The sequence below is a fragment of the Python bivittatus genome, unplaced genomic scaffold (assembly GCF_059951505.1).
Source record: "Python bivittatus isolate LINGU-HERP-01145 unplaced genomic scaffold, Pbiv_v1 ctg000610_np1212, whole genome shotgun sequence".
NCBI classification, from domain to species: Eukaryota; Metazoa; Chordata; class Lepidosauria; order Squamata; family Pythonidae; genus Python; species Python bivittatus.
This window is the reverse complement of record NW_028277088.1, coordinates 28098903-28122132: the sequence shown is the minus strand read 5'-3', so window position 1 is coordinate 28122132 and position 23230 is coordinate 28098903. Positions and strand designations below refer to the sequence as shown.

Sequence of the window (23230 nt, the reverse complement as noted above, 5' to 3'; positions counted from 1 at the left end):
CATGTTAAAACAAATGTGACTTAACACAAGAAGTGAGCCAAGTCATTCTGTTGGACATGTGACAGGATGTTTTAAAACCAAAGGAAGATTTACCTCCCTCCCTCTTTCTAAATGGCACCTCACCATTTGCTTCAAGACTTTTAGATATTTCTTTTATGTAGGAATGTGAATCAGTGAAAGTCTTATGCATAAACCAGCAATTGACCAAATGTTTTGTATAACATGGATTGCCTATCACAGGCATGATATATGTTTCAACTTTGTATATCATTATCCTTTAAAATACAGCAACATGCTACATATATATTAAAGTCTGCCAATGTCATCAATATGCCTCAAATAAAATCCCATAGATTCAGACTTTCCCAAATTAGTAAATAAAAACACACTCAGAAAAATCCATCCACATTTTGATCACAGCTGCTGTCAAAACAGTCTGCTGCTCTGGAAGGATTCCTCCAACTAAATATAATTTGGTAAATTCCAAAGTTATGATTTTTCCTTTCTAACTTTGTAATACTCTCCTCAATGGATTTGGAAACAGCCACTGACTGTGTGGAAGCCTGTTACTTACTGCAGGAATGATAGAGAAGGAGAGAATTATGTGTTTTCCATTCTCCCATGGGCTATAATCCAAAGCATTTTTATAACTGAATTGCAGTTTGAACTACCATCCCGGAGAATTCTTATTCTTTCCTGTACACTGTATCTGTTAAGGTATTTGCCTGAAACAGGACAGAAATGGAGCAGTACAAAGTGGTGAGCATCTTATACCTTTTGTAGTTGGATACACATATCTCACTAAAGCATAATGTGGTTCATCCAATTTGTGTGAAGCATATTTGTGTATGCAGCCAAATGTGGTTTCTTCTATAAACTGTGGCTAAGCAAACTATGGCTTAGTTTAAAGTACAACCAAGCTATGAAACAGTGAGATCTGAAGAAAGACTCAGCATCCACTCATTTGAACTTGAATATAACTTTCCAGATGAACTTGGATCATGATAATGCAGAGTTATGTTTTATTCACTTTTCCCCTCCAACTCCTTGTTCAATATTCAATATGGGAACTGAGAGGGCAGGACCATGTGCCTTGGGGAGCAAATTCAGGCTGGGCTCCATTGCGCTGCACAGGGGAGGGGACAGGAATGCTGGTCCTGTCAAGAACCAAGCAGGAAATGCAGTAGAAGGATTAAATGAACAATGAAGCAGCTTGATAAATTACACAAATGGAATAAGGGGACCTTTTACTAAATTATAGTTGTAATGTAATCCCAGACTGGTTTTTGCCATTAGGTGAAATGGCTTGGCTGTCTCAGGGAATGCATTTTGGAAATTTTTGGCATATGCTGAAGGATAAAACTCTGCACCATGTAGCACAATGTAAGCTGATTTGCTACCTAACAACACTTTTGTAAAAGCAACTGAAATAGAGAATTTTAACAGCTGAAACTTTTTCCAGATGACTGGTAAATGCTGAATCTAGAAACAGCTTCACCTGTTTAACTCTTGTTTGTGTAGCTGCTGTTTGAAGCAAGACTAGAAAAAAAGGTGGCTCACCTTTAAAAAATATCATAAATACTTTCGTTAAAAGGACATTAAATTATAAACATTTACATGGTTCCTCTCAATAGTAAATTGCAAATCCTAGTGACATAGGTATCTGTTCCTAACTACAATGACAAAATGTGGATTGTGATATTAGAATGTGAGCTCTGCCCTTTAGTACTTGCATGCAGTACAAAAGGGTAGAACTTGTATCAGAATGTTCATTTCATCAGTTGCCCCCTTCCCTACATTGTTCGTATGCTTATTGATTATGATTTATCTAGAAGCCCTAATTGGAGGTTCTTCTGGTTTCAGAAACCGGTCCTGTGGTGATAGGAAAGGGCCTTCTTAGTGGTGATATTTTTTCAACACCTTTTCTAGACTTACTGTAGGTAACAATCCAATTATTTTTTAAACAACAGTTTAAAATTCATTTATCTGCCCAAACATTTAATTGAATACTTTTTCCTTATTACATTTAAGAATGGAAGAAGAGCCCTAATGGATAAAGTCAGCCTAAGGTCAGCATTTTGCATCACCCAATTGTTCATGTGCCTCCAGGTAGCCCTCTTCAACTGTTACATGTAGCAACTAGAATTTAAGGGATGCTGATTTTTATTTTACAAGTAAACGGTCATGCACCACCTTTAAGACTGGTGCTATGCTGTTGTTCTTGTTCCCTTTTAATAATTGTTTAAAGTAGTAACCATGTGAATACTTAATTCCATGTAAAGGCATGGTTTGCTCACCACTGGATTCATTCTAAGCCATAAACTAGAATATAAAAACTATGCTGGCCATGTTTATATGCTGCGCTAAAATACAGCCAAGCAAACTACATTATGGCTTAGTACACTATATAAACCCAGCCAGTATGGCTAGTTGATATGGCCTATTAGTGCAGAATCTCCCTACACTTGAGTTCTAATATTCTACAATAAGGAAGAAAAAATCCTTTTCTGCCTGTATTTTTTACACCATGCATGAATGTATACATCTGTTCTGATAGAAACTGTAGTTCTATATAATTTTACATTTTAGAGCTTTAGTTTTTATTACATATTTTATTGATTAGTATTATGCTGATATATTTTTATTACTTAGTATTTCCATTATAATGAAAAAGCAGATCTTCTCAGTAAATAGATGGACTGATACAAATCCTACCAATTTCATATTTTTAATAACATATTGCAAGGGAAAATGTATAAAGCTTATTTAAAACATTCATTAGCACAGACTTTTCTCCAGGATACTATGTATACTTGACTGTGGGCATGGTAATTTGGACATTTTTGCTCTTGTTCACAAAGATTAATCATTTATTTAGGTGGCAAAATAGGTCATTCACTAACTACAAAATATTTTGCTGGCTACAGATGTTAATCATGTGCAGATTAAAGGAATGGAATTAGGTACAAGGTTATGGAATCTTTTAAGTAACACAAATATATGACATGATGATTATGTAAACATGAACTTGGAACTCTTTTGCAATTAAAGGTATCACTATTATTGCACCATATATTGGACATAGGGAATATGAACATACACATTCCTTATCATACTAAGAACAGCTAGGAATAATTTGCAGTTTTGCCACGGTGCTAATCTAAATGAAGAGCTGAACTAGGAATGGATTAAAAGTATATTTTAAAGCTCTAACATCCTTATTATTATGTAAAGCTATTTCCCATATTTACATATAACTTCAACTCTTATTCAAACTATTCCCAGCTCACGTCTGTATGAAATTTCACTTTGCAATGAACTACTGCCAAGACAAATGGTGTTGCCCAACCCATTCTAACCCTACCCAAAGTCTCTTTATGAGTTTCTTATTTAATGTTGCCGCAATGCTCTGAAGAGATTCAAACAGGAAGCCTCTGAGTGTTTTCTGTTCATGGAGTAGGTGGGACAGTGTTCTTCAGAGAAAACAAAAAACATGAGCTGCCTGCAGATCACGTTGGGCTAGTTCCTTCGTTTCCTCTAAGAGTTTTGTTTCCTTGGATACTGAAATAACCTATTAGTAAGAGAATCCCAGTCTTTGAGATCCCTGTTCTTTAATTGTAACCCAAAGACTTTTGACTTGTTCAAACAAAAGTTGAGATTCACACTGAGGGCACCACACCACAGAAAAACACTGCTGCTCTCTGTGATTGCCCACACATTTTACTGTATGATGGGCTGCAAGTGCGAACAGGCAATATGAGAAGCTCATTAGAGGGAGACTACTGCCAATATTCTGGCTTAACTAGTAAGTGAAGGAACTTTTTTTTTTTAGGAAGAGTGACAATGAAACTGGTTGTCCCAGACCACACACAGAGATGGCTTCCCATTCAAAGTGTGGCTCAGCATTTGATCAGATGGATCAATACTTTTCATTCAAGGAAGTAAAACTAATAGGTTATAACATAATCCCAACAGTCATGTCAAGATTCGGAGTTTATCTACACATTCCCAATTTGTTGAGTCATTGACTTCAATAGGCAAAGGAAAAAAAACAGGAAGCCTGATAAGAAAATTGAAGGAAGCTTAAAGGAGTATTCTAGCCACGGGGATGGTTCAGTTAGCACTGTGCTCAGTGTCTAAATTTCATTTGGTCTTGTGATTTCTCTTTTTTAGGGCTCTGACAGTCCTTTTTAGCAAATTCCATATTTGAGATCATACTCACACAAACTGAAATTCTGATCATATTGTAAATATGGGAACACAGAGAAATTCCTCAGCCATTCACTGAAAGTGAAATGGCAGTGAAATGTTCCTTTTGCCAGAAATAATAGGTGGCTTTCCTTTGAAAGGAGATGGCCCTAGGGGATTAGTGCGATCTCCTAATGGCAGTAGTTAATGTCATTTTCATGAGGGAATCCATCTCAAGCCATTAAAATGGATGATGGTGGAGAAAGGTGAAACCTTGCATCCTTAACTGACAGGCTGTCTTAATTTTCCATAATACCTTAGCAGTGCTTCCAAGCCCTGGTTACAGAAAACACACCTTCTAAAAGACCCTCACTAGTTAAAGATACTTGGCGGTGCAAAACAAATAAAAGAAAAAAATAACATCCTGGATGCAGTGCACAATTGCAAAAATACTAAAACACCTCCCCTGTACAGTTTGAAATGACTCTTACATTAAGCCATAAACCGGTATCATTTATTCACGTCTGTGAACCACCGTCAACTGAGCCTATCTCTTGGATCTTACGCCCAAAGCTTTCCTCGTGCAGGAATACACCTCTTTCTACACAAAGTGAGGAACGCCACGCCTGCGCAACCAATTGCACCCCGAAACTGTAATTATTTTCTAGCCTGTGAATTGAACCTTCCTCCAGTTCAGCAACCCACGAAGGTGTCTCCTTATCTGCGTCGGATAGCCTCTCGCTAGCCTCGCTATAGAGAGGAGGGGCCACCTCCTAGAAGCCGCTGTGCAAACGTTTTAGGCTCGTAAACCATGGCAGCCACCGCCGCGTCTCCTGGAGTGGCGGTCTCTCCTCTCCAGAATCTCCGCGCCATGTTTTACGTCCTTGGTCCCAACGAGAGCTCTTTCCGCGGCCTCGAGGAAGTTCCTGATTACGTGGACAAGGTGAGGGCTCGTAATCCAACCTTCCTAAGTGCACCCCCCCCCCCCCCCGCAACAAACCGCTACAGTTGAAAGCCCGCTGCCGTTTTGGAGAACGCAGCCGACTGGTGAACGTTTGGGGTGAAAACGGGACCTTGAAACGCCGTATTGTCCCTCAGCGTGGAGGGGGAAGTTTCTCTTAGAATTCTCTCAGACTTAGGAAGTGTTTTCTCCCATATTGTTGCCGCCCACCCGCACTCCCGCCCCCGCCTACATGAGTGTGGGGAGGGTGTCTATGACATCACCGGGTTGTTTTGAAGGAGACGTTATCTTTTGAGAATCGTGGGGCTAGGCGGTAACCTTCAGCCAACCATGATTCCCGAAGAAGCTGCGTTTGAGTGGGAGAGCCTCAGGAAGACTGAGCTCATGAATAAACTGGGAAGTTAAAAAAGAAACCCAGGCGAAGAGGAACTATTTTCATATTGATGTCAAGAAAACTACATGGAGGCATCCTATGAAGTCACCAGGAATCAACTGAAAAGAGACTTCACCTTTTGAGGTGCAGCTGCCATTCTCTTGTGGTTGATGGGGGCTATAGTGCAATACATCTGGAGGTCAAGAAATCTCTTGGGTTAAGAGATGGCAACTGGTCCAAAGTATGCTGAACTCTGACCTCTGATTTGAACCATATGAGTGTACAACTGGGTAGGACACAGCCTCCCTATTAATCTCACCCCTTTCCCTTTAGTTAGAAGGCACATATTTGTTTTACTCCTATCCTTACACATTTCTTAGGTCAATGAACTTTTTCCTTAGCTTTCTTAATCCCAAAATAAATAGATTGGAAGAAAAGTGGCTGGATTTACACACCTTGGGCCAGTCACTGTCTCTTAGCCCAACTTTCCCTTCACGGTGTTTTGGAAAAAAATGAGGAATTCTATATATGCTGTGTTAAGTTCCTGGCAGCAGTACAAAAGCGGGTTGTTATTCCTTCTGGAGGAGAGGAGAGGTATACATGGCTTAGCCAAGATACCTTGGTTAAACAAATCATGGCTTAGTATGATGTAGGAATCCAGTTCTGGCAGCAGCCTTTCAGGCTTTCAGAATTTTTTCGATTCCCGCTTGGAAATACTAAGCATGGAATCTGAAGTTATCTCTGCAGATGCAGATGGGAGGCAAAGAGGGACTATCACTGATAATTGAAACACGTGTGCTGATTGGTAAGAGACAAGGCCCTTTATGCCATGTTCCTTAAAAACATATTAATTTTTTATTAGTATTAGTGCAAACTGTGATGCTCCAGATGTTGGGCTGCCACTCCTTCACTATTAACCATGCAGGGTAAAGCTTATGAGAATTGGAGTTAAACAACATGGGGGGGGGGGAGACATATCTTGCCCATTGCTGGCTTGAATAAAATTAGTTAAAACTCAGTTGCAATCTTCTGAAATGTTTTCAAGGGTACTCTCACAGAATGCATTACAATAGTCCAATACTATCTTGATGTTACATCTGGTTCCATACTGATTGATGACTCTTAGCTATATATGTTAACTGTATGTATTAAAAGTATTCTTCGAGATTATGCTAGTGATACAGGAGTTTGTGCAGTACTAGATATGTAATGGCCCTTCCCAAATGCAGAACACCTGCAAAGGAGTCTTTTCCAACCTGTGTTGGAATTAAAACTCCCAGAATGGCAAGCTATCATGAGAATAAAGGTTAAAGTAGGCCTTCAGAAAATTCATAGAATGTAGCTGTTTATCTGATTTTGAAACAAATTGCAGGTGAGCCTTATAAGTGCTTTGTATGGAAGAGGAGACATATGTTAGGAATCTAACTCATTCCCCAATCCTCCTGCAGATGAACACAGAGGGAAAAAAATCCAGTTGGCTTTAATTGGGATCTTTTCTACATAGAGGAAAAAAAAATCAGTTGGCATTAATTGGGATCTGTTCAGTATTCTAACCTTGGCAATGGTAATTTAGTTTTTAATTGCACTTTGAATAAAGTCAATAACTGCCTCCCCTCCTGTAGCACAGCGTTTTTTAATATATAAAGATCGTTTTCCCACCCTGTAGCTTAATCAGAATCAGATATGAATGATACAATTGCATGTTACATATTTTCAGAGCATCAAGGGCCAGAAAGTTTCTGGTTCTAAGCCAGACTGAATCGATGTGCATGGGTTGCACTTTCAGCATCCTTTGTAAAACCACATACAGTTTACCTAGCACAATATGCTCATTAAGATATACAGATGATGCTATAGAGGAAGTAATTCAAAAATATGTGTGTTCAAGTTTAGATCATTTTTGGAAAGCAAAGGCAGAATGTGCCTAGTATGATTAAATCTTTACTTTGTTTATGTCTCTTCCCTTTCATTTTAGGCAACTCCCTTCTTCATTACCCTGATTATACTGGAGTTCATAGTTAAGTGGGCCCAGAAGGGACATTTGTTATCTCTCAGTGATGGTATAACATCTGTATCCGCAGGTATCTTCTCTCGACTTCCAGAGTAAGTCCAACCTGTTATCTAGCTTGGTTGATTCAGATTTAGAGAAGATTAGGAAAAATCAGAAGATTCCTAATTTTGCTAATAGGAGTTTTCATAAACTTTGACTAATATGAAAAAGCTATTGAGACATGTAGCTAATAATATATATGCAATTTTAAGAGAATCTGTTTTTCACATCTATTATTTCAAGCTGTGTTCCGAACTCAAGTAGAACATTTATGTCAAATATTAGAGTCCAGTCTCATACAGTGGAATTAATTAGCAGTTTAATTAGTTCAAAAGTAAAAAAGGAACTATTTCTTCATACAGCATTTAATTGTACAAACAAAGAAAGGTCTCTGAAGTAAGAATTCCATTTATCTGCATCACTTTGTAATTGAGAAGTTTGGATCTTACAATAGACTGAAGACAATTCATGGGAGCAAAGTAATTTGTTTCTTCTATTCTCCTACTGCAATCTATGGTTCTCCAAAGAGTAGGGTCCTAATCAACATGGGATGGAGCACAGGGGTTGCAGGGATGAGGAAAGGATAGAAAATGGGAAACTTGCCTTTCATGAATTCCATTTAAATCATCTTAGAATACAAGCCAAAAACTACTGAATATTGGACAGAGTCTATGTTTAGGCATGATGCTTCTATAAGATATAGCACTAGTTTTCAGGACTAGGAAAAATAAAGCACAAAGCACAAAATAATAAGTTTGGAAGGCTGATATAATGGTGTAAAAGCTAATGTACACTTTCAGGGGGGGATATATATATATTTCAAAACCATGATAGACTCCTGCACCCATTTTTAAACAAAAGTATGTCTGAATAAGGCCTTCCCAACATTGTATTCTGTTAAGTTCATTGAAATGGCCATTGGATGTGCTTGTGGCTGATATCTTAGGTGGCCTAGAAATATTTAGACAAATTCATGAATGTTCAAAGCAGCTGTCTGTGCTTAGAATTAATGGCAGTTTGACTTTTGGTTTGTAAGTTTTTGATTTCTTTGCAATTTTGCCTAATGTGAAACTAGGATTACCATGTGTGGATGGCAAAAATCCAGATAAATACAGAGGGCAGCAAACAGATACTGAAAACTTTAACCTTTTGTTGCTATATAATTTGTATCTTTGTAGCCTTAGTGATAACCACATTGAAAATTGAGATAGTGGAGTAAAACATGGTATATACCCTAAGGGGCATGTCCCAACCCACCCCATTTTTCCCCAAATAGTTGAAGGAAAGACAAAATGCAATCTTGTGCAATATGTTCCTTAAAGACTGAAATAACAGAATGAAGGTTAGGTTACATAGTAAGAAAATGCAGTCCTTCTATCCACGTTCAAAAGGAGCAAGAGCTTCATTATTCCCATGTTAAAAGCTTGTCTAATACGTGAAATGTCAGTTGTTATAGCAATTGGCTAGATCTACATTTTTCATCTTGGGTCTGCTCAGGCCCAGCTATTGGACATGCTGCTGGGAATTGTGAAAACTGGTAGACTTTACAAGTCTGATGGACATCATATTGGGAAGGTCTGGCTTACTGAATCCTGTAGTATGCTTAGTAAATATAGTTATAATGTTTGGAAAAGCTGTAATTGCCCCTGTGATTGCAACAGCCTTACAGCTGGTTAAGCAATTATATGGATTGTCTTATTGTTTTATCTTATGGTATCAGATCGTGATGTGGTGTGAGTATCACAGTTTTTCTGCTCACACCAGTATGGGTGGGGAATGTATCTGGCCATGGGACAGACCCATTAGACAACTGCTTTGTTTTGTGGGCAACTCTGATTGCTCTGAAAGGTATATCTGCTCAAGTCTGATTTGGATAACAGAGGGAAAAGAAGTCCTAAAAGAAGATACTAAAAGCATACAGTAAATAAGCATAATTCCAGTGAAGAGGAAAAAAACAACAAAATCAAGTAGAAGATGCCACTGTGGCCTTACAAAAAGCTTAGTGAAAATGAGAAAATTAAAAAGGACACAAAAAGAAGGAAACAAGAATAGATTATCAAAGAAAAGTGCAAACAGGTAGCCTGGATTTATAAAATGTCAGGAAGGGCAAGAAGAATGGTCAGGTGGCTGGAAACTAGGAAAGAATGAAAGAACTGTCTAGCTTTGAAAAAAGGTGCCAGAGGTGCTATGATAGCAGATTTCAGGTACAAAGTATATTCTCTATTGCCCTACAGTGTGGAACACAGAATAATAATCTTAAAGTATAAGGAAGGCAGAGTGCCATGAGATAAGATCAGCTCAACAGGGGAATTGATTACTGAGGGAGGTACTGAGCTCCGTTTCTCTGGATATCTTCAGACAGAGGTGGATAATCATTTGTCAGAGTTGTTGGATTCCTGTATTCAGCAGGGAATTGGACTCAGTGGCCCTTTTTAAGTCTGTGAGCCTGTGAATCAGGCCTGACTGCTCTACAGTGTGTCAGCGGTACTCTTTTTGGTTGTATTGATGGACTAACGTGATGTTTTTCCCTCCCAAAAAATGTATTTTTAAATGCTGATTTTTGGAAAGAGTACAGAATTGCTTTTTAAAAAAAAACACGGTTAGAGACATGATTTGATTAACTGAAAATATTCTTTTGCATCTTAATGAGAAGTAGCATCCAATGGCTTGCTGGGTTACTCATGGGATTATAAAGGAGACAGGTGCTTAGGCCTCACTAATGGGAAGTGGGGACATGCACCATTCATCACTGATCTTGTAACAGCAGATTATCTGCTTTGGCAGGTGGTGTATTAGATAGCTGACCTTTGATTCGGAAGTCCTTTGCAGTTCTGTGATATATCGGAGTCCATTCTCTCTGCTTAAAGGCTGGGAAAAAAGCCCAGCATTATTTCATTAAAAGAATGACAACTTTACAGCTTCATCCTAAGCATGCTTCTCAAAAGCAAGTATTGAATTTAGCAGGATTTAACAAGCCAAGAACTGAAAATGTACTGTCCATTTTTTTTCTGCATATATTCAGAATTGAATTATTTTGAGAGCAGTAAGTATTCCAGGTAACTGTAGAACATTAGGTACTTGAAATGGAACACTCATTTAATTGTATAAAGCAGAGAGATAAAAGACCTGATAAATTATTAGCCTCTCAGATAAAATCATTGCGTCTTTACTATTAAGGCCACCCGGGGTGAAATATGTAATGTTTCTAATCAAATAAAGCAACACTTCTAAAATTCTAAATTATATATTACTGAGGCAAATGTAATCAAGGAAAAAATTAATCAATTTTAAATATAGTTCTTCTTAAGATTATGTGTAATCAGTCTGTCTATTTAGCTTCACCTGATCTCTCCAAGAAATAATAGATGCCATTAGGTTCATGGTCTAGATGGTTGTCCATGGAATGATATAAAACAAATTATATTCTTTGTCTAAATACTATTGGATATCTGTAATGATGCCCTTTTAAATAATGGTTTTCCAGACTGCTTTAGTGAAATTTGTATAATTGTTGCCAGCCAATCTTCAGGATTTGAGCTCTGTAATTTCCCACCACTGAAAGGTTTCAGCAGCGTGAAGGAATGGACCTCAAATCTTCAGGATTTGAGCTCCATAATTGCCCACCACTAGGAGGTTTCCCCTCCCCTCTCAGGAGTGGGCAGACATGGAGTTCAAATCTTGAAGATTTGAGCTCTGTTCCTCTAGCCCCAGGAAGTATTTCCCCTCCATCCATGGAGGGGAGGGCAAATCCTTTGGCGGGCTTTAGGAACATTTGAGAGCGAAAGGGCTAACTGCTGGGAGGATTTCAGCTCCATGCAAAGTCGACACTGTCCAGCAGGCTGCCCTTTCACTATCAAAGAGCTGCCTGCTGAGAGGATTTCAGCTCTGGGAGGATTTCAGCTCTGTACTGAGTTGAAATTCTTCAGCAGACAGATCTTTCACTCTGTCCGCTTAACAACCTGGAAGATTGCTTAATGACCACAACTGGGAGTGCTGGATTGCGGTCATTGAGTGAAGCAGTCATGTGGGCATCTCACTTAACGACTGCTTTGCTCAACAACCGAGATTCCAGTCCCAATTGTGGTCATTAGGAGAGGACTACCTGTACATAATACATACAATATGGAATTAAAAGATCAATGCAGTTTAAATATGTGAACATTTGTGAATTACATAACACAAACTAATATGAAGAATTATGGATTTATTGAGTATGGCAAGGCAGGAAAAAGAATTATTCCACAGTATTTGAAAGAAAGAGCAATTCCCAGTCTTTAGTCATCACTATAATTTTATTGCATATTTTTATTTTGTATTATTATATCCATTTCTTTTAACTATTTATTGCCCAGAGTCACTTAAATATAAATTGAAATAAAAAAATAAGGCTCTATGTTTTCTGCTTATGAACTGATTCTCTGTTGATGTAATGGAAAATCTGTTGTTCTGTGTGGTCAAGGTGCCATGTGGTGTGCTTAAAAATTAGTCTCTATGATTTCTTGTATGGAAGATAATTTTGTTGCTTTTTCCTTTCACTTTTTGGTTTTGTGGATTTTGTCATTTTTTCCTCTCCTTTTTCTCTTTTATGTTTATTAAAGTAATAGATAGAGCAAATACTAAGATTTTTTGTTTAAAAAGCCCCAACCCCATAGATCCAATTTCAGTGCTTCTCAGGAAAAGATTTTGGTACACACTGCGTCAAGCTGGGATTTTTAACTGTGGTTTGTTAAATAAGTAGAAGTAACTAAATTCACACATAATGTCATACATTTCAAGTACTAGCAAACCAGCCACATTATGGTTTAGGACTGTGTGTGAAACCAGCATCGCAGAAAGTAGCTTACATATAATGCAAGTATATGGCTTGAATGAATTTTGAGACCATGTAGTTACTCCCCATGTTGAGATTCAAATTATTTACTTCCTCTTTACTTCAAACCAATGTTCCTTACAGATGAACTGGAAATACATAGTTTGAATTTGGATTCCTAACTAAAGTTTGGTTCTGGTTTGCAGTGCTTCAAAAGTTTATGCAATTGGCTTGGGAAATTTCTTTAATTTCTTCCAGTTAGTATGCAGCTGACTGAGCATTAATCCCTATTTTAAATGAATTATGAGCCATTGGAAAAAACATAACACTGAGTAGATTTAAAAATTAAAAGCATGTTTTGTCCCTCCAAAATACAAATAAGTTATTCCCATCAATGCCTTTCAGCAACTCTATTCTCAGGTACCTCAGCAGAAACTGTTAAAATAATATTTCACTCGAACTCAATGTATCAAGGGAAATTGCAGTGTAAATCATTAACAGCTGAGGGTCAGATTAATGCACTATTGATAGTATCCTCTCCTAGGGATTAGTTCTCATTTTCTCAGCTAGCGGTTGAAATTTGCCACATTGTTGGAAAACTTGTCATTAGTACATTGGCCTTGTAGTTAAAGCAGAGCTTCAGGTATAGAAGAAAATAAAAACTTTTTTAGGTTCATTGGAACAATGTGAAAGGGGAGATTTCAATTCCAAGCAGTGGGAAAATAAAAAAAGAAAGCAGCAAAAGTATTGAAGGCTTAGAAAGGGAAATAACCTTTGGGCTGTTGTGGTACTTAAAATATTTTCTAGCATATCAGCCCAATTGAACATGATGTTTGCCTTAAGTGGGCATTCAGAGGATTGTAATTTTGATTCACAAGAAAATAATATGAAAATAAAAAACCTTCAGAATTGCTCATGACAACATAAAGGTTTTATTGAAAAAAATCCATCAGAAATGGATTCCACTTAAATTATTTCATTCTTCTTGGGGTTCAGCATTGGTATATTTAGAAGAAAGATGTATATTTGTGAGGGTGTTGGATTCTCCATGAGCAAAAAATCCTGCCATTATCAGCATCCTTGCTTGTTTGGAAGCAATGCACCTTCAGACAAATATGCTTCTCCTGTCATGTGTGGGTGTCTGCAGGGGCAATGATATTATTAGACATTGATGGAGGGGCAGAGTTGATCAGGAATGTTTGCATGTTGAGCACTCCTGTTTCGAATCTCTGATTTTCTGTAGCAGAACATAGCTTTATCAGTAAAGCTTTATTTAAGTAGAAGTTTGACAGCTCAAGTAGAATCTGCCCATCTTATATGGCCTAGCAAGGAGAGGATGTTCTATGTGTCTATCCTGCAAATGTTTGGTGGCCAGTGTCTGGAGAAAGACATTCTCACTCTGAAAACAGCATGCCCCTTGAATTCAGGTGGACCCCATCCTTTTGTCCCTTAGGAAATGGGTGACATTAAGACAGGAATATCATAATTAAGGCAGTAGTATCTTTTTATTTAATACTGAAATATGTTTATAGATGTTTTGAATATTGTAAGCCACCCACACTTACATAGTAGATGGCCTACAAATGTTGGTAAATAAATACACCCACCCTATATAATGCCTACATGTAGATTGTTTTAAATTCTTTTTATTTAAAGAACAAATTACAACACTTGCCATAAATTTGAAATGCTTGCTTTAATAGGACCTCTTTCCCCCAAACTAAACAAAGAACCCCATTTTCTTAGGAACAGCCATATGCCAGAAATAAATATCAGCTAGCTAGAATATAAGCATATATTTGTTTCTTATATTGTTAATTTTCATTTGCTAAATCAGTATAACATAACAACAAAACAAGTTTGGGACATAATCTTAATAAATATGTTTTTAAAAAATATTTTTTTATCTGAATTAATATCCTATTTATTTCAAAGAAAGTATATAGGGCTGCAGAAATAATTTATGTCCAAAATTTAGGAAAACCATTTTTGTGGAGTCCTTGGGGTCCTTTGAACTTGGTTGTTTTATTGCAGAAGTTTCATTACCTGGCTAAGTAACATCTTCAGTGCTAGTAGGGAGTGGGGTTTGCTCTCTGTTTATATACAGTAGCTTGCCCTGTCAGTGTTGGTGGGGGAGTTGCTTTCTCTTTGGTAATTCCTTGATTAGGCTGTTGTTTACTGCTTGGTTGTCTGTCTGAGTTGGTAGTTCCTTGATTAGGGTGTTGTTTACTGCTTGATTGTTTGTCTAGTGTTAATCCTGGTGTTGGGGGATTAACTGCTTCAGAACATTTCCTCGCCAGCAATCAAAACCGATTCCCTTCTAGTACTGAAGATGTTACCTAGGTGGGTAATGAAACATCTGCAAGAAAACAACCAAGCTCAGAGAACCGCAAGGACTCCACAGTTCAACACTGAGCTACATATATTATCTTCTATTAAAACCATTTCTATTGCTTTGCCAATATCCTTTCAGACCAAGGCCAGAGATGGGAAACCTGTGGTACTCCAGATGTTACTGGGATTCAATCCTATACATCTGATAGTATAGTAGTGATCAGGTTTGATGGGAGTCCAATAACATATGGGAGTCCAATAACATATAGAGAACGCTTACCCACCTGCTGGCCTGTTTGCGAGCTGCCTGGGACTTGCGACTTCCCGGGACTCATTGACTTTTCTTGTTGGAAGCTGGCAGGAAGTTGCAAGGAGGTCCTTGCTTAATCACCCGCAATCCTTGCTTAATGATGGTTAAGTGATGTGGTCACATGACATTGTGCTTTACGATTGCATTGCTTAGCGACAGAAATTCTGGTCCCAATTACCATAGTTAAGTGAGGACTACCTGTAGTGTCTAATTATATATGAAGTGCCAAATGTGCTGATGCTTGTAATTGGGCTGTCATTAGTTGTTCCAAATTTAGGCAGTCCAAATTCTTTCTAAGTCCTTGTGGTATTACGCCTAGTGACCTAATAACAGTTGGTACCACTGTAGACTTATTCCAAATGTTTGCAGTCTCTGTTTGCAAACAGTATTTGGTAACAGTTCCAAATCGGTTCCTGTTCCTTGTCTTCAACATTACTGTCTTTTGGAATGGCTTCATCGATAAAGCAATCATGGTTCTTTTCAATGACAGTAATGTTTGGTGTGTTATATTCCAGGTATTAATCAGTTTGGATTGTAAAAACTCATAATATTTTTGCTGTGTCATTTCGAATGACTTTCTCTGAATTCATATTACAATTAATTCTTATTGACAGCAAAGCCATTCTTTCTACATAAATGCCAGTGTAATATCTTGCCAACTCAATCATGCCTTTTTTTTTTTTTTTTTTTGTAACCAGTCTGTGTGCTTTTGCTGCATCCAGTTATTAAATGGTCAACTGTTTCACTGTTATCTCAGCATTTACTATCCAAATTGGTATTTTCTATTTTTGGCTTGTTGACATTTGTGCATAGGGCTTCTTCTTGGGTAGCAAAAAACCATTCTTTCTGTTTTCTTTTTTAATGAGCCATTCCTAAGCCATTGCCGTCTTTTGGTGCTATCCAATTTTCCTTCAGTATTTCTCAAAAAATGTCCGTGGAGTGCTTTAGTTTTCCAATTTTCTAGTCTCATTTCTAGTTGTTGCTTTTTATAGTCAAGGTTAGATTTTATTTCTGCAAATAGCTTTTCTTTCTGAGATTCTTTCAATAAGGTTTCATTAGTTGTCTTGATGTAATTACTAACCCATTGTTTTTCCTTCACTGCAGTTTGTTTAACCTGGTAAAGTTCTCACTCACCAATCTTCCTTTGAAGATTCTGTAGTAATAACAACAGCTATAGTTTTAGAAGGCTTTAAAGCCACTCCAATTGAAGCTGACTCTGAGCATTATTTTGTATAATAACAGTTATACTCTGCAAGTTAATGGAGCATATTTTAAATTTTTTAATAGCAGTGTATTAATTAGTTGGCCTTTGGCTGTAATAAAAATGAATTTGATTAGACAGATATATTGGTAAAACAATTTAGTAATGATATCATCTGAATGAGACAAGGCACATGTGTCTGTTAGCTTTTCATGTAATCCCAAAATATAGCATGTGCACTATCTCAGTTTTCAGTTAAATTTCTTTTTCCCCAAATATTCCAAAACTGATATGTCAAGATACAGTCCACAAAATGGCTAACAAATAAAATTATATGTTCCTGACTAATGGGAATAATTAATTGTTACAATAAGCAAAATGCCATGAACATTAATAATGTGCTACAAATAATAAACAATAATTGATAATATAAGATTTCCTAAATACAGCACAACATTAGATAATGATTTTAATCCTTTTTAAAATATTATGGTCAATGATGTAAGCCACTGGGTTATCCTTGTTTGTAATTAAACAAACAAATGTCAAGTGTTTGGTAGGAAAGCAAATGTTTAGGAAAAATATTTGAGTTTTCACTTATGTTTGGGCTGACATTTTATGTTTGTGGTGAGATTTTATCTCTTCTTTGTGAGAAAGCTTTTAAGCTAACTTTCTGCAGTGTAATACTGTTCGGGATGAAGTAGTGCTGGTTTTACTTCCTGTAATTAAGAACTTAACACAGGCAACATTCTAACAGTTTTCCAGGCTGTTATTGGCAAATAGATCACTTTTTAGCTGTGTTTGTCTATTAAAAATGGAAAGTGATCATATTTGCCTTACTGAGTGAAGGCAGGGAGTAAAACTCCCAGATCTTTCTCATTCTTTCTGTCAACTTCCAGATTGTCTGGCTTCATACTAGAATGTAAAAAGCAGAAAGGGGAGAAGCTGTGACCATTATATGTCAGGGGCATTTCAAGTCTAATAAATCAGTTGATGGAGTAATAAATTGGGTATCAAGTCACGAACTGGCACTTGTTCTGAAAAATATAAGAGACTTTAAATTGCAGGAAAATTATTTTTCTTTTTCAGTCTGAGGCTTCCCAGACATCCTATTGTTCCTCTTCCTCCTTTTTTTTCATGGAGGCCATGTTACAGAACACTTGTATTTCACATGTTTCTAGTGTTTCTGTGTGTTTAGGTTGATAGATTTCAGTTAACCTTTGGTATTTGATGTGGATATGAGCATTTAACAGATATCAAGAATTTATTGCAACACAATTATTATATAAATTGTATATAAAATATATAAATTAAATGTATAATTAAAATGTATAAATCAGATATTGTTATTTGTTTCATTATCCTGTAGCTCTTTATCTTTTGACATATTTTTGAAGATTCAAAACTGGCTATTGTTATTAGTTCATAAGCATACTTTTAATAGTTGTTTTCTAAAATGAATAGCAGTTAATGTATTTGTATATATAATTCATCATATCTTTCACACTGTCCCATGCAGATGTTATTTTTGATGAATTTTTGGTTCACGATAGGGAAAATTTAAAATCAAATGAGAATTAATAATAAATCCCTTGAATTTTCTTACTATTTTTCACTGAGAATTTGTCAGATTATAAATGGACTATATCTTGTTCATTAAAGAGTTTACTTGCAATTAGCTTATTTATCATCAAAGTTCAGATTAATTAATATTCTCATTTAGTTTTCTTGAGACCGTAATTGGAAGGAGAACGGAGGTTTAAAAAGCGTAGTTAGAATAACTAAGTGCTACTTTTGACTTTTGTAATACGCTCTCCCCAAATAAAGCAATTGTAAATTTCTTTCCATATTTGACACATTAGATAACTCATTAACAATTACAGTTGTAGTATACTAATGATTAATTTAAAATATGCAGATTTTACTTATATAACTTCATGAAAAAAGTTGGACTGCAGAGTTAGTCTCTAGCTTTAGCTACAGCCCATGGAAAAAAGAGCTCAGTGACAAATTTAGGAAATGTATTTTTTTCTATGTCTGGATATGTTGCAAAAATACTACAGTACTTAATAAGGCCAAAGTGAGAAAACAGTACCCAGTGGCCATTGTCCAAGCAGAGTCAGGCACTCTTAAGCCCTCTTGATTCAATGGGCTTTAAGTATATGTAACTGTGTTCTGGATAACAGCCGGTAAGTGATACCACTGTATGCACCATATTCTTCTTTTTTTTTTTAAATTTCCTGGCAAAACAATGTTGAGAGAGTTCTTCTCTCTCCTCCCCAGTCCCTTTAGAGCAGCATTAGTTCCTTTCTGGCCAGTTGTCTAAATGATTAAGAATTTAGGTTAAGTTTTGTGGTAATACTTCAAGTTATAAATTGCAAAAATATGGTGGATTACATTTTTAAAAAACAATCTTTAGCAATATTTTGTAAGGCTCTTACAAAGATTAAACATCTTCCAGGTGTTTTGCTTCAGCAAAAGACAAGTACACCTGCCATTGAAACTTGTGTGGAAATTCTTGGTTCTCCAGCTGCCAAAGTGAAGTTAAACAGATATCTTGGTTTGAAAATCAGGCCAGCTGTTAGAGGGCTATGAGTGAGGCACAGGTGGGCCATGACAGCCAGGGTGAAACAGGGTCTTCTCATGCCCTCCCTCCTGTTCCTCTCATCTCCAAAGCTTTTGGGGATTTGGAATAATAACTAAGAAAAATTGAGGTCCTGTTTTCTCAAATGGTAGCTTAGTGATACCAGACTTTGATCACGGCAGGTCTTTGCTGGGATAAAAATCAGATGGTCAGAGCATTACAGTTAAATTTTATTCACCTTAGATATCATATAAATAGACGCTTTATTCAGACCCCAGCACTGCTGCAATAATTGCTAATGTTATATTTGTTTTGTATCTCATTTTGAACTTTTGATGATTTTGCTGCCGTGTTGATGATGAGCAGAATCTTTCAGGATAAGTTTTTAATCTTCCCTAAATTTTTTGCTTGCTAGATTAAACAACTGTCCTGTTTTTAGCTGCAGGAACCATTCTTCCTTGATCTTTTGATGGAGATGATTAAGTCTACAACAAAACTCTGTTGTAGATGGTAGTGTGGTGCCTCTTTAATGTGCATTTTTCTGTTTTTGAATTTCAGCATTATTTCTAGAAGTGTGGAAATATCAATGTATGCCTATGTGTGGAACAACTATAGAATCATAGAACTACCATGGGATTCATCATGGACATGGTATTTCACCTTCATTGGAGTAGATTTTGGATACTACTGGTTTCATCGCATGGCCCATGGTAAGATGCTTATGTAATTTCATTTTTCTTTTGTAAATAGTGAGCATTTTGAGCTGTTTTCTGAAGAGCTGCCAGTAAAGAAAAATGAGAAGTGACAGAACTATATTGATATTAGTGGCACAGTTCCATTAAAGAGTTGATTCCATGGAAATCATTCTTGGACTATAATTTAATACATGAATTTGTTACCCCGCTCAAAAAATGGTTTTTTTCTATATAGAGAGTCTATATTTCGGCTTTATAGGAAACTAGATTTCTAGTACTGTTAGCTTGTAATTTTAGTTAGATATGCTATATTAGTGTTGATAGGTAGCTTAAAGCTTAACGGTTCTTAATTTTTTCTTTAAAAAATTTATAATTTCATAAGTAATATATTGGAAAACTGTAATCGCTTGGCATTTTTAGATTTCTTATTTACTTATTTGTATTTCATTATTTGTACTTTACCATTTTATTTTTTCATGTCTTTTATCTTTCTTTATGTATATTCTTTTTTAAAATGTTTAATAATAAAAAAAAAGTTGCTTCCTTAAAGGAGCTATGTTTCAGGCACTCCCAGATTTGGCTTATGGTCACTCACACACTCACAGTCTGTTGAGGCATGGGGATCTTGTAAGCCTCCCCCCCCCTCCCGCTTTCTACCTTGGTTTTCCAGATAAGTGGGGCTAGAGCAGACAAGACACACAGCCTTGGGCAACAGCCGGGAAATAATTAGGGACACACCCAATCACTTCCAACCGAACACTGAGGCACAATAGGCTCTTTGGAATACACAGAGACCCAGTGAATTTAAAGTAACAGCAAAACTTTACTGGTTACAATGTACATTTGCTCTTTCTCACACACATACAGACACACTCATGCACACTTACCCACATCCTTCTCAACTCGACTGCCAGGCACTAGCTAGGGGGACGGAAGCTGCCGAGTCTGGATCCAAAGATGACTTCAGGAGTGGATGGGCTTCAGAAACCCCTTTTATCCCCAAAAGTCCTTGCTTTGTTGATTCACAAGACTGGCAACAAGACTGGCAGCTACTCTTGCTTTGTTAAGTTACAAGTCTGGTACCTGTTGATGGGATTGCTGGGGGAGGCGTTCCATGTGCTCAGGCCCAACTTCCTTTATCTGGTTCAGGTGACATTTTTTCCTTTGTTTCCTTAGTGACTTGTTTCCTTCTTATCTACCTCCCCAAAAGGATCTTTTAGACAAGATTTTTGGCTTTTTGTCCTCACTACTTACATGCCTGTTTCATCCTTAGTTATGGCAGCTTCAGCCTAATCTCACAGCCACATCATTTTCATTTGCCACACTTGGATGATGTGGAGATCATATCACAAATACTGATGGAGGTAAATATTGATAGAGCTAAAACTTCTGCCATGGACACTATTTCATTTTTGCTAATAAAATACTAATAAAAGGATTTTTAAAAGTACAGGTATTTGAATAATCAGTGGACAGAAGTAGGACCAAACATCATATTTCATCTACCTGCTCCTTAGGCAAATGTAAAGGTCACATATGTGTGTCTCATAATGCAAAAAGGACCTCAGAAGCTCTATTGTCTTTCTGCATCAGGGGAGTCAATTATGTTCCAGCCTGCAATAAAGATTTTTGTTGTCAGATTTTTGGCACATGTATTAAATAGTGTGAAACTTTGCTGAGATAAGGAAATTAAGTCAGTGCACTTAAATGATAATTCTTCCCTTTATTATCTATTTGTTTTGCTTCAAATTAGTGGGGGGCCTTCAATAAATTAGACAATGTGTTTCTGGATTTTCATTATATAATACTTAATATCACTGGATTTTGTATTTGAAAAACATTGGAACAGCCTCTGAAAAATGATGGGAACATACAATAAATTAATGCAGGCTACTGAGTGGAAGAGTGGAATAGTCTCTGTTCCTGATGGGAACAATGATGATAGAACAAGGGATGGGGTCAGAACCAGGCTAGTACAATGCAGGGAGAGTTTCTGAGTTAAGTAGAAGAGGAAGGATGTAATCGGACATACAGCAATCCTATGGGGAGGAACTTCAAATTTGATTTAGGGAGAGGGTGGGTGGGATGTGAGGAAGTGCATGGAGATGAGACAATAATATAAAGGGGAGGGGAATATTCATCATAAGGAGTAGCCAAGTTTGGTGTGTGGGTGTGAGAGAGACTGGGGATATGCTTCATAAACAACAGCATTAGCTGACTTGGCAGCACTTAATTTGTCCTTCTGAAAAATTCAGATTTTCATTTTGGGAAGTATAGCATTTATACCAAGATATATATCATACTGAACACAGAATTCTGTCAACCAAACCCATGCTGACAGAAGGAAAATCTATTTGGCAAAATGGCAATTCTGCCTTGTAAGCTGGAGATTGTGAAAGTCTTTGTTTCAGTTAGCTAACTTTCTTGTAGGCAAGGCAATTTTCTAAGATTCAAACAGAGTAATATGACAGTGGCAAAATTATTTCTTCAAGCAGTTTCTTTTTTAGTGCCTTTAAAGTAGTGCTTCTCAACCTTGGCAATGTTAAACATGAACTTCAACTTCTAGAATTCCCCAGCCGGCATGCTGGCTGGAGAATTCTGGGAGTTGAAGTCCACACAGCTTAAGGTTGTCAAGGTTGAGAAACATTGCTTTAAAGGCTATGATGAAAAATAACAAGAGCAGCTCTTCCTGCCATTTCCCTGTTTCCCTATCTATGCAGGGTCCTGGAAAGGAAATAATTACAGATCAAGCATGAAAAGAAGCACAAATTGAGCACTGTGTGTATTCTGTCTCTCAGTTGTCCTCTGAGCAAGGAGAGTATACAGATGTGCTGTGTTCTGATGGTTTGCTCCCAACCTGTAACACTGGATGGATGCCATTTAAGAAGTGGAGGAGTCTTCTGCCATCATCTTTGTATGCAGTCTGGAATGTGCTCTTGAAATATTGTCCTAACAGAGCCTCTGCTATCTCCATTTTGCCTAATATTCTATTTTAAATAGTAGCCAACCTAATTGGTTTGGGAAGACTCACAAAATTGGACAGGAAGGCAATAGCTTCCTTTCATTTCCCAGCAAGTAATGTTTAAAAAGACATCAAGAAGAGTAGCCATTAATTCATTTAATCACCTTTGAATACATTCTGAACCATTGACAAGCACCACAAATTCTGTAATTAAGTCATTTATTGGCAAGAAAAGAAGCACCTGTGGCTAGAAAAATTGCCTACACGAATATGCTGTTTTGGGCAATTGCTAAAGGTAGTGGATCAAGTCTAGTTATGGTTGAAGTAACTATGTTTAAAATAGAGAGAAAGAGCAATTTCTATAAATCTGAATCATGCAGAATGAATCATGACTTGTAACTGTGGAGGTACTGTAATAGAGGCTTATGTTCTGTGATTTTCTGGAAAAGCCAAGATTTCAGGAGTCAGGATTTCACCATTACAAGTCCAGCCTTTCCACTCGAAGCTGCTGAATAATTGATCTGTTAGCTAAAGTGTAATTTTAGAAATATGTATTCCAACCTTCCAGAAGTGGAATAAATACTTCCTAGCACCACAACCAGCTTTAAGAATGATCAGACTTTGGTCTTCGAACTGGAAGATGGGAAAAAATAGCTCAAGGCAGCTACAAATAAAATAAAGGTAAATACTGCAAAGCAAAATTACAAATACCCAATTCAAACAAAATCCAATTAAAACAAAAATTTTAACCCCTCTCTCTCT

At 37.0% G+C, this 23230-nt stretch overlaps 1 protein-coding gene across 3 annotated transcripts in view; it reads left to right on the top strand.

Annotated features, from left to right (window-relative positions):
- Positions 1 to 4787: 4787 nt before the first annotated feature.
- AGMO (alkylglycerol monooxygenase) overlaps positions 4788 to 23230 on the top strand; it is a 135072-nt gene continuing 116629 nt past the window's right edge. The window contains exons 1-3 of one of the 3 annotated variants that reach the window (XM_088150657.1): positions 4788 to 5131; positions 7498 to 7625; positions 19370 to 19521. In XM_088150657.1, coding sequence (XP_088006783.1) covers positions 5000 to 5131; positions 7498 to 7625; positions 19370 to 19521 — 412 coding nt within the window. In that variant the 5' untranslated portion in view covers positions 4788 to 4999. Of the gene's footprint in view, positions 5132 to 5454; positions 5667 to 7497; positions 7626 to 19369; positions 19522 to 23230 lie in introns of those variants that run through there. The other 2 variants (XM_088150658.1, XM_088150659.1) reach the window with 2 other exon arrangements.